This window comes from Myotis davidii, unplaced genomic scaffold, assembly GCF_000327345.1.
Source record: "Myotis davidii unplaced genomic scaffold, ASM32734v1 scaffold415, whole genome shotgun sequence".
Classification (NCBI taxonomy): domain Eukaryota; kingdom Metazoa; phylum Chordata; class Mammalia; order Chiroptera; family Vespertilionidae; genus Myotis; species Myotis davidii.
Genome location: NW_006287951.1, coordinates 4,186,242 through 4,198,871, shown reverse-complemented (window position 1 = coordinate 4,198,871; position 12,630 = coordinate 4,186,242). Strand labels below are relative to the sequence as shown.

Sequence of the window (12,630 nt, the reverse complement as noted above, 5' to 3'; positions counted from 1 at the left end):
GGTGACCCTTTGGTGTGCAGGCAGAAGCTTTAACTATTGAGCAACACTGGCCAGGCAGTAGTGTCTTCTTGTAAAAATGTTACATTTTCTGTGGAATTGAGAGTCCTGGAATAAATCTGTACATCAGTAGTCAATTGACTTTCACAAGGAGGCAAACATCATTCAATGGGGAAAAGAATAGTCTCTTCAACAAATGGTGCTAGGACAACTGAATATCCACATGCAAAAGAATGAAGTTGAATTCCTACTTGACAACACATACAAAATTAACTCAAAATGGATCAAAGACACAAATATAATAGTTAAAACTTTAAAACTTTCAGAAAAAAACATACAGTAAAGTTTTCATGAGCTTAGATATAGCAATGAATTCTTAAGATTTGACACCAAAAAAGCACAAACAAAAAAGATAAATTGTACTTCATTAAAGTAAACATTTGTGCGAAGACTATCAAGAAAATGAAAAGGCAACCTACAGAATTAGGAAAGAATATTTTCAAATCATATTCTGTTAAGGGTATATATCTTAGAACATATATATGTTAGAACCAACAACGAAAAGAAAAATCCCATTTTAAAAAATGGGCAAAGAATTTGAATAAACGTTTCTCCAATGAATATATGCAAATGCCCCAAAAGCACATGAAAAGATGCTCAATATCATTAGTCATTAGGGAAATGTAAGTCAAAACCACAATGCAATACCACTTCACACCACATGAAATGGCAATAATAAAACCAAACCAAACCAAACCAAACCAAATAAGAAAGTAAGGGTTGGTGAGAATATGGAGAAACTGAAACTCTTCTTACATGGCTGGGCAAAATGTAAAAAGGTGCAAGTGCTATGGAAACAGTTTGATGGCTCCTCAAAATGTTATACACAGAATTACCATATGATCCAGTAATTCCATTCCAGGTGTAGGCCCAAAAGAAAAAAAAAAGGTATTCAAATACTTGTACACAAATGTTCACAGCTTCACTATTCACAATAACTAAAAAGTAGAAACAACTTAAATGTCCATCATCAAATGAATGGATAAACAAAGTGGTATATTCATATAATGTAACATTATTCGACCATAAAAGGGTTGAAACAGTGATACATGCTACAACATGGGTGCACCTTAAAAACAGTGTGCTAAATGAAAGAAATTGGACACAAAAGGACACATATTATACACATTTATATTAACCAGAATAGGTAAATCCATACAGACCAATTTTTTATTTATTGACACCCACATTTTCAGAGGAGAACACTAAGATACCAGAAAGCTAAGTCAGTTTTCTAAGTTAATTCAGCTGAAGTCTAAATCTGGCCTGGACGTAGAGCTAGATTTGGACAGAAAGCAGATTAGTGCTTGCTAGAGGCTGAAGGAAAGGGGTGACTGCTTAACAGGGATGGGTTTCCTTTTGGGATGATAAAAATGGTTTGCAATTAGATAGATGTAATTACGCATCATTGTTAATGTACTAAACTGCATTAAATTGTACACCTTAAAAAGATTAATTTTATGTTACATAAATTTTACCTCATAAATTTTTTTCTTAAAAGATTCCCACATCAGAATCTATAAAACAAAATAAAAAAACAAGCAAAACAGAAATAAGCTAATAGATACTGAAAACTTTTTTTTCTTCTTGATACTTCTCTCCCGAGGATATTTTTTTCCACTGATTTTTTTAAAAAGAGAGTGGCCCCTTGCCGTAACTGGTTTGGCTCAGTGGATAGAGCGTCGGCCTGCGGACTCAAGGGTCCCAGGTTCGATTCCGGGCATGTACCTTGGTTGCGAGCACATCCCCGGTGGGAGGTGTGCAGGAGGCAGCTGATCGATGCTTCTCTCTCATCAATGTTTCTGACTCTCTCTCTCTCTCTCCCTTCCTCTCTGTAAAAAATCAATAAAATATGTTTAAAAAATTATTTTTTTTTAAAAAAGGAGAGTGGTCCCTTAAATCAATTCCCTGAATAGATATTTCCACCTTCACGACTTAGTTTACCTTGTTGGCTAGTTTCTTACCCAAATCTTATTAAAACTTCTACCTTTCAAAAATCTATTCAAGAACCATTTCAAATTAACAATTTTATTATTTTATTCATCTTATTATTTTATTCATTTTTCTCAACATCCTTCATTTCCCACCTTCACTCTCAGTAGTGAGCAACTTCACTCCTTTCTTTTTTTAAGAACTTTAGGGAAGGGCGCGTGGGAGAGGAAGGTCACCACTGGGGACTCTTCCTCCCTCCTGCCCCAGAAATGTCTTCACTTTCAGAATATGCCTTGCGCATGACTCGCCTAAGTGCCCGGCTATTTGGTGAAGTTACCAGGCCTACTGATTCCAAATCCATGAAAGTGGTGAAACTGTTTAGTGAGCAGCCTTTGGCCAAGAGGAAGGAGACATATGACCGGTATCCAAATCACAACACTTATTTTGCCCTCATGGGGATACTGCGTTTTTATGGCCTCTACAGAGACGAGATCAGGACTTCGAGGAGGAGCAGAGACGTTTGAAGAAACTTCGTGGAAAGGGGAAACCAAGGAAAGGAGAAGGAAAAAGAGCAGCAAAAAAGAAATAGTGTTTGTCAGTGCAGAGAGAAACTTCCTCCTCATCGATTGGATTCCTGGTTGTAGGCTCAATCCCCAGTGGAGGGCATGGAAGAGGCTATCGATCAATGATGTTGCTCTCTCACTCATCAGTGTTTCTCTCCCTCGCCCTTCCTCTCTCTAAAAATCGATAAAAACATTTATAAATGTATATATATAAAACAAAAACAAAAAAAACCTCTAGCACCTTATATTTCTGGAATCCTTGTATGACAGTGTTTCCTGTGTCTGTCTTTTAAGCCCCCCCCCCTTTTAGCATAAGCTTCCAGAGAAGAGCATTCTGTCTCACTGATCTTTTTATTTTCCTATACTTTAGAGCTGTGTAATAGCAGATGCTCAATAAATGTTTGTTAAATTGATTAAAATTGAATACTGATAAAAGAAAATACAAAATTTTAAACCTGAAAATAAAGGCAAGTTACAAAATGATTTTTTAAAAATTAAATTTATTGGGGTGACTTGGATAATAAGATACAGGTTTCAAGCATACATGATCTGTATATTGTATTGTGTGCCCATTTAAAAATTTCTGAATAAGATAACCTTTAAGACTAATTATACAGTGTCAAAAAGAAAAAGAAAAAAGAATTTTTGGACAGACCCAAAAATTAAAGTCCCTAATGGGAAAACACAAAAAAAACCTATTTTAACCTTGGAAGCCAGAAATATTTTAGGGAAAACATAAGCTTAGAATATTCACTTTTCTATGCAATACAAAGCCTTTTGTGATCTCTCTTTTGAGCATGTCTTTAACCTCATACCTAATACCATACAAGCTCCTCGGTTACCAAAATACACATTCTATTTCAAGGATATGAGCCTTTGCACATGGTGTTTTTCTGCCCTATGACATTCACCACCCTCAGTCTTCAAGATTCAGTCATGGTATCTTCTCATTAAAGATTGTCCTATTTCATACCAAGTGTTCCATTAGCATTTATCATGTGAACAACAGACAAATGTATGCATAATCAACAACTTGCTTTTTTACCCTGCTTCTACAATTCTTTGGGAAGGGCCTGTTTACTGCCCTTTGTTTCTATTGCTAAAAAATAGTCTTCCCAATCTTTCAGCACTGAGAGTAGATGTGAAACTACTTTATAAAGTTATACAAATGTAAAGTATTAATACCTCTTAATTTCTAAATTATGTTATAACTAGTAGCCCGGTGCACGAAATTTGTGCACATTAAAATGGAATTAATTGCCCTGACCGGTTTGGCTCAGTGGATAGAGCATTGGCCTGCAGACTCAAGGGTCCCAGGTTCGATTCTGATTAAGAGCATGTACCTTGGTTGCAGGCACATCCCCAGTGGGGAGTGTGCAGGAGGCAGCTGATCGATGCTTCTCTCTCATCGATGTTTCTAACTCTCTATCCCTCTCCCTTCCTCTCTGTAAAAAATCAATAAAATATTTTTTTTAAAAAGGGAATTAATTAGCAGAGATATTTTAATATTGCTATTTGCCCTTTCTCTATAATAGAAGTGTGAGAGATGAAAGGAAATTAGTAAAATGTATATGAAAATATATAAATTTATTAATAAATAAACAGTAACAAAAGGATATAAAAACAGAGGCATGATAGAAAAATGATAAAAACATAATATGAAAACAACAAAAACATGATATAAAATCAACAGTGATGAAAACAATGACTGATAAAGTGATTAAACTTATTCTTATAAGTACCGTGCACTAAACGATTATGCCATTGGAGCTCCTAAACTTATTCTTAATATCTCCCTGTACACCACATTAAGAGTGAAACACTTTCAGGGTGTTGGACTAATTTCCCTTGTGATGAAGTACTTAGAACTTTAACTGTAACATCACATGCTCTTCAAACTTGAGAAAAAGTAACATATAACTGACCATGTGCAAAAACGGGTTCAGGTAGGAACATGCCTACTCTGTCTAGAGTTTGTCCTTGTGATTTATTAATAGTCATCACAAATGCTGGCATCACGGGAAACCGTCGTTGAATCAATTTAAATGGGAGGCCAGTGTCAGATGGGGACAAATTAATTCTTGGAATCAGAACAGTCTCTCCCTCTGCAGATCCTGTTAATACTTCAGCTTCGATAATGTTAGGGCGTAATCTTTTGATAATAAATCTGGTACCATTACAAAGACCCCAGTTGCTATTGAGATTTCTCAATAGCATGATGATTGCACCCACTTTCAATTTTAATTTATGACACGGCATTCCCGAAGGAGTAATACTATTCAGAAATTCGATGGAGAAATTTTTCTTTGTTTCTTTGTTATGGGGTGGGGCCATAAAATTAGTAACAAAGAAACAGAATTAAAACTTTATTGTGAGGAGCCGCTCCAGTGTTTTGGACAGGTTCAAGCCTTGGACTGATGAGAGGGCACAGTTCTCTCACTGCCACGTGCAAGTCCCAGCTTGGAGGGCAGGGCCTTCCCAGTACAATTATAGCCAACAGCTGTAGTTGTAAGCTTGAATGTATGGTCCGAACACGTGGCCCCCCGTGCCTGAGTGATGTGGGCTTGACAGAGTTCAGGTGCGTGTAGTTGAGTAGGATTGAAACCCAGGAGAATGTTTGTAAACATCTTGGTCACGCCCTTACTTTGCCTCTAGCATCTGATATAAAATAAAGGCATGGCTGTGGGCGTGGTCGCTGTCCCTCAGAGAAGCAGCGTCCCACTGAGACCTGCTTTCATTCTCTTGTCTGTCTTTTCTAAGCCTTTCAGCCGCCCCTCTCAGGTTCACCCTGTGTTGGCTCCACACACTTTAGAAAGGCCTGCCTCCACGCTCCCAGGGCGGGTTCCTGCCTCAAACTCTGCCCTTACAGGAAACAGCTCCGGGAAATAGCTTGGGGGAGGGCACAGCCATTGTCAAAACAACCCTTGGAGGACTGACTTCCTTCAGCTGTATGTTGGTCTGTATTTGACCAACACCACCCATGGTTTTTATATAAGTAGATCAGCAACAATTAAGTCACCGTACAAGTAGACTTGCACAGGTATTTTTTTCTTTTGTTAATCCTCACCTGAGGATATTTCTTCCATTGATTTTTAGAGAGTGGAAGGGATGGAGTAGGGGGGGAGAGAGAGAAATATGGATGTGAGAGGGACACATCAATTGGTTGCCTCCCGCATGTGGCCCGACTACCCACTTGCAACTCAGGTACATATCCTTGAGCTGGAATCAAACCATCAACCCTTTGATGCAAGCGGGGGTGGGAGGGAGGGAGGAGGAGGGAGTGCTTTAACTGCTGAGCCACACTGGTCAGGGCTTCCCTCAGGTTTGTTTTTCCTAAATTCTTCCCAACTTCCCAGTTAGTATACCTCCTAATCTCAATTGGTCCCTTTTGCATTAAGTCTTTCTAATCCATTGCTTGACTCTAACCTTCTCTAATCGTTAGTCAATATGGGTACAAAAGAGACCCTAAATATAAATTTCATCCTGCTATTTACTGGTTAATTTGATCTTGGTCAAGTTATTTAATCTTCTTTAAACTCTGGTTGCCTTGCTTGTGAAATGATGGTGCGGTATTAAGTACCTACCTCATAAAATTTTTGTTAAGCACTCAGCACAGTGCATAGCACATAGCAAGCAATGGTAGTTACTACTTTTCAACCCCTAGTATTGGTATTTACTTTTTCAAAAATACTTAAACCTTTATTATAGCATTATATAGCTGACCCTTGCCAGGACTGGGAGGGAAATGATCAGGCCTAAACACTGAGGATCTGCATAACTCTGAGGCATTCATTTTTGTTAGCTTTGTTTTGAAAAAAAAAAAACAAGTGTCAGTATACCTTCCAATCCTTCCCTTGCTCCTAATCACTGTTCTAACTTCTCTCTTCCTACAACCGTTTCTTAACCAAAACAATATATTGTTAACTCTTCAAAAGTTTTTAAGAACCCTGGTTAAGAATTGTGAATATTGCATCTTCACATGATAGTTGTCCTCTTCCTAAGGTAAATCTTTGTACCCACAACTATTCTTTATGTAACCTGGTTTTCAAATCTTTAATATACTGGATGCCAGGATTTGGAAGCATCTGAGTTTCTCAATACCCCTGGTTAAAGTATGCCTATCCAAAGTATATAAACTAAGCCATGCTTTATTTGGCCAATATACACAGAAAGAAGCTATAGCATCCCTTCGCCCGAGCACCTCATAAATTTGAATCAATGCCATTATGAACTGTCTTGAGATCTTTTAGCATCTAACTATCACAGCAGCTCTTACTAAGTCTTTTTTACTCATGCAAACTGCTGCCAGGCCAGATTCTCAACACTTTCAATTTCTTTTAAAAACTTAACAAATTTACGTTAATGTCTGTTCCTACTTATCTTGTTTATTTCTCTTGCAGTTTTTAGCTTTCAAATATATTTCTGTACACAATGTATTTGTCATTCTTCCAGCATTAGGTCTTTACGTTAAGCATATTATTTTCCCTCCATCTAAATCACTGAGTAAATAAATGTTCAATAGACTGAGGCCAAAGAAAGTATTCTTCTTTCTTGAGGGAACTATAATTCTGTTATGTTCATACTTCAAAACCAGTTTCTCCCTCCTGGATATCCCCAGGTTTTTATGGCACATCTAAGATTGGTCAGCTGTTTACCAGGACTATAAGACTTCTAGAGTTCAAAGGGACTTTCCAGGGTCATAGTCTTGCCCAATTCTCTCATTTACAAATAAGGAATAGGAAAAGTTTAGTTATATACCCTTGGCCACATGACTAATAATTGGTGTATCTGGAGGCAGAACTAAGGAATTCTAAATACAAATATATGGTGTTCTTCCCATTACAGAGTTTTATTTAATTTGTTTGTATTTTCTGTTCATTTTTATCTACATAAAATAGAGAAATTAGTGTTTTTTATTATTCTGCTTGATCTAAATTATTGTGCACTTTTTATTTTCATTGCCACACAAGGAGCACACATACTATTTCCTCAAATTTTTAAGTCTATTTAGGGACTAGGTGGGTGAATAGCCTATATCTACTCTGACAAGCTGGAAAGCAAGATAAATGTAAATTCTGGCTTGCTGCTAGTGAGGAAAGGAGTATTTTGGTTACAAATCTCAAATCCTGACCCTAAACCTATAAATGTATTTAGGATTAACTATCAACTTTCTATGACTCAAGAGAGAATGATGATTTTATCATTGTATTGAAAGTATATACTGAATCATTATATAAATGATACAATATATTCATTTTATACTATTTTTGGTTGATTTATAGTCAACATCAATTATGACCAGACTTAGATACAAAATCCACTACATAATTAGTAAGTAACCACCACCATCTACCTCCCCACCAGAATGTAAATTCTGTGAGAGTATTAGTTTTATATTCTATTATTTTTGCCTTGCTTGCAGTAGGCTCTCAATAAAAATATGCTGATAAACAAATAAATGAATAAGTTAAAGAATAAACTGTAAAATGAACACTGACCAAAAAAGCAGACCTAAAAATTTTTATAACTCCCCAAAAAGCAAACAAAAGAGATATATCTCTTGGCCACTAAAGTTAACTAAATAATAAAAGGAGTCTTAATATTACAATTACAATGTTCTTTTTCAACGAAGTGCTTGCTCCTTTTCCATTTTGCCCGTTACCTTGAAATTTCGACGGGTTACACTTCGTTTCCTTACACTCCCTATGTATGAGACTTGTACAACAATTCTCTGTTCATTTTTCTAGAAATATCAAGTAAATGTTCAGAGACCAAATCAATTTCATTGTCATAAGATTATAAGAAGGCCATCACTAGATAGAAAGATTAGGCTCTTGTATTAGTATTACTTTATGATCAGAGCTTAAAAACAAGCCAAATAATTTCCTATTTTCTGCACTGTTTTTATTTTCTTTGCAAGCAGTTGTTGTCAGAACTCATTTCAAACTATAAAATTTCACATTTACTGAAACAGTAACTTCTAACAATCCTACATGGATTAAATGAAAACATTGCATTTACTGTGCTTTTATTAAATGTTTTCGTCTACATTGTTCCTCTAAAATCTAAGTAAAAAGTACTAAAACAATAGTGTGTTAATTCAAATGTTGAGGATCATGTGAAAATCATGTTGACAATAAAGGAACTTGCTTACCCAATCCTTTTTTCTGTTTTTAATTTATTTAATTCACTGCAAATGTCTACGCTAAGTTCAAAGTTACTGAATTAGAACTGCAAACTCAAATCATTTATTTATATCCTTTTGCTATCTGTTAAAGAGTAATACAATATTTTAAAACTACATTACTTATAAAGTCAAAACTAATATTATTTATCACAAATCATTTAGCTTATGTTTAATAAACCACATAAGCACCAGCCCATATAAACACCCTCCCATAGGTTCTCTCCATACAATTTTCCTTTAAATTACAAAAGTGAAAAATCTAATTTGAAAACTACAAGAAAACTATGGATTTAATAAACAGATTAACTTACTGAAAAAATCTTTAAAGGCGTTTAACCAATCCATTTAGAATAAAAATCCCGAGTTTTCTTTTGTCAGTTACAGCTCAGGATAATTCTGAGTGAGCTTCCTGGTCTGTTCTGCAACACTGAAACTTCCCACACCCAAGCCATGTGACTTGGCCCACACCCAGGCAATAGAAAGTTTTTCTAAGGCTCCTCTCTTTCCAAACATTTCCCCCCTCTGAATTATAACAGAACCTGTAAAGCAAGTATATCATGATGGCCACCAATGTGACCTTATTATTCAGAGTTATTTTAGAAGAAGCTTTAAGTCATATATATTTTCAACAGTTGAAAATATATTCATGTATTCATTTTATTCTGTGTTTTTTTTTAACTTTCAAACAATGTCTATCAGCACGATCATTGTGAAACAAATTAATTATATGGGACATTTAAGTTACCAAAAAGGAGTTCAGGAATTCTGAGAAAGGAGAGAAGGCTGTCTGATGCAAACACTGAATTTACATCACTAATCAAGGCTAACTACAGATCACTAACTTAAAATGAATAATAAAAAAAAATGTATCTAATTGGACTTTAAAATTTATATGCAGTAATATCTAAAATTGGGAAACTTATCCTCTTTGCTCTATGGTATTAGTTTTTTCACTACCTTTTGTTAATTACCATCACATTTGCTCTAGTCGCAGGATACCAGCATTCTTCAAACATATCTATTTAGATGCGGTTCTAGTCCTTTTCGTGCTTTCATCACTATAAGGCACACTTTCTTCACAAAAGTTACCTTAATTTTCCCCAATAGCTCTAATCAATGTTTTAAATCAGTGGTTCTCAACCTTCTGGCCCTTTAAATACAGTTCCTCATGTTGTGACCCAACTATAAAATTATTTTCATTGCTACTTCATGACAGTAATGTTGCTACTGCTATGAACCGTAATGTAAATATCTGATATGCAGGATGGTCTTAGGCGACCCCTGTGAAAGGGTTGTTTGACCACCAAAGGGGTCGCGTCCCACAGGTTGAGAATAGCTGCTTTAAATAAATGTCCAGTATTCACAAAATAATAAATATTCCTGGTTCTAACACTGGTCTCTTTTAGCTACTCAAGGAAAATCTCTTTCTGGTTTGTCTTCCAATAAAAAACTAATAATGGTCTTATATGCAAGACCTTAAAAATCTCAAAAAGGTAACCTCACTACAGCAGTTAAATGTCATGGTGAAAATTTAGATTAATAACTTCATTTATTAAGTTACATTTAGAATGCTGAATTTTTAGTTTAGAAACCAATTTTCTAATACTTTATATCTTACTTTGAATTTTGCAATAAATTTTTGCTATTTTATAATGGTTAAAAACAAAAAAAGATTTGTCTTCTATTGCTGATTTAGTCTAGAATAACAATAAGAAATAAGAAATAAAAAATAATATAAAGTAGTTAATCAATAATATTTTATATTTGTCAGTTATGCCATATTACTTTCAAACTTTCACAAGGAAAAATTTTACTTTCTCTTCTACATTTATACAAAGAATCCTTAAGTAATAGAATGTCTGCATGCTTGCCTGAATACAAAAAATGAAATTCTGTCCCTCCCAATTCCTTCCTGTCAGCCAAGGAGACTTTAATTTAAAAAAAAAAAAAAAAAAAAAGGCCACTCCTCATCTGGACATATTTCCTTCCTATCAGCTCAGCCAAGGCAAGTGTGAAAGCAGGTTCCACTATCTTTGGCCCTAATGAGGGCCAGTAAAAACACACAAACTTTACAGCTAGAGCAGTGGTTCTCAACCTTCTGGCCCTTTAAATACAATTCCTCATGTTGTGACCCAACTATAAAATTATTTTCTTTGCTACTTCATAATTGTAATGTTGCTACTGTTATGAATCGTAATGTAAATATCTGATATGCAGGATGGTCTTAGGCGACCTGTGAAAGGGTCATTCGATCACCAAAGGGGTCGCGACCCACAGGTTGAGAACCGCTGAGCTAGAGGAAGAAAGAATGGGGGGAAAAGGAGAAACAAAATAAAAAAGATCAGCCTTACAGAGGCTAATCTACAGTAATGAATCTAATTTACTTTTATACAGTAATGATTCACAATTTAAAATTCTTTTATCAACTCTAAGAATAAAATAATTGTTTGCTTTTAAAAGTTAAGTTCAAAGTGTAAACCGTTAGATATTTAAAATATAGCAATGTGCCAGGCAAAATAAACTGCCTTAATTTCAAGGCGGTAATTCTGCATCTTACTCATTTATCCCTGTACCAGTTAGATGCAGAATTTGCCTAACTCCATCAGGTACTCAGAGTTCAAGAAGCCCCTGCTAGATCAATCAATTCTGCTCCTTAGCACCACCCTGGCTTGATTTTTGAACTCCGGCCAGACCCACCAGAGCTAGATTCATAGAAACTTCCCACAAACACTTATGACGTCCCCTGGTCTCCTGATGTGAACACCTACTATGAGCCAAACTTACCTTGTCTAGCTAAAATTCCAGTTCAGCCCTTTTCTAGTCAGATCTGCCCACTGCTGCCAAAATTATGTACAAAGAACCAAGCTCTAACATCTACTTAAAAGAAAGTATTGTTGCTGTTTTAATACAAGAATAACTTACCTAATGTATCCTTTAGGTTTTTCACAATAGATGCTTTCCGAGCACTGTTTTTCCTTTCCACATAGTTAGAAGGCACAAAACCTGTTTTATTCAGAGAATTTCGAACTCGCCACCAAGACTTAGAATCATCTAGAAGCCATAATCTCTCATTCTTCTTGATGTCCAACTCTTGTTCTTGTTGGGCCACATAATCAAATTTGGCTACTACAACCACTTCCTCTGCCATCTTTCAGCAGCTTCAGCACTGTAACCACATAGAAAATATTTTTAAGATGTAAATAAAAGCAGTATACATACTTTTCAAAAGAGATACACCTAAAAAACCTAAGAGCACTGAAAGGTTAAAAGTAAAAATATGAAAAAACAAATACACTAAGCAAATATAAATCAAAACACAACTGGTGTAGCTATATTAATAACACACTAAAAGACTTTGAGGCAAAACCATTACTGATGATAAAGAAGTTTACTATACAGTGATAAAAAGCCTACAACCTCTATACTTATGATTGACATAGCTCCAAAATAGATTACTAGAACTACAAAGAAAATGTGACCATAGATGCACAGAGGACAACTTTTGACATATTTATCTCAGTTAACACATTGTATGCGGGAAACGTATTTATACGTTCTACCAGTGTAGTAGAGCACGGGACACATATTAATACGTTTTTTATAGACTAGCGGTAGAATGTGGGTAACGTATAAATACGTAAACTAAAGTTATCGTAATTTTACTGAACGTTGCCATATGCACAAAAAATTAGCAAAAATGGCCGGCGCCACCTGTTAGCACACGATAAAAACTACCCGCAAACAATGTGTTAATAAACAAAGAAGACCAAAAAATTAGTAAAGCTAGAACTGATACCATAACCATGTAGTCTGAACTAATCTATAATAACCTATTTTAATAATAGAGATATATGCAAAGTGTCTGGGACACTGTCACAGTAATAACAATGA

General features: G+C 35.5%; 1 protein-coding gene and 1 pseudogene across 1 annotated transcript in view; one reads left to right on the top strand and one right to left on the bottom strand.

The window, feature by feature from the left end:
* The window catches only part of NCK1 (NCK adaptor protein 1), a 32,004-nt gene that overhangs the window by 5,260 nt on the left and 14,114 nt on the right, over positions 1-12,630 (bottom strand). The window contains 1 exon segment of the mRNA XM_015561390.1: positions 11,662-11,905. Coding sequence (XP_015416876.1) covers positions 11,662-11,887 — 226 coding nt within the window. The 5' untranslated portion in view covers positions 11,888-11,905.
* LOC102754895 lies at positions 1,964-2,604 on the top strand (annotated as a pseudogene).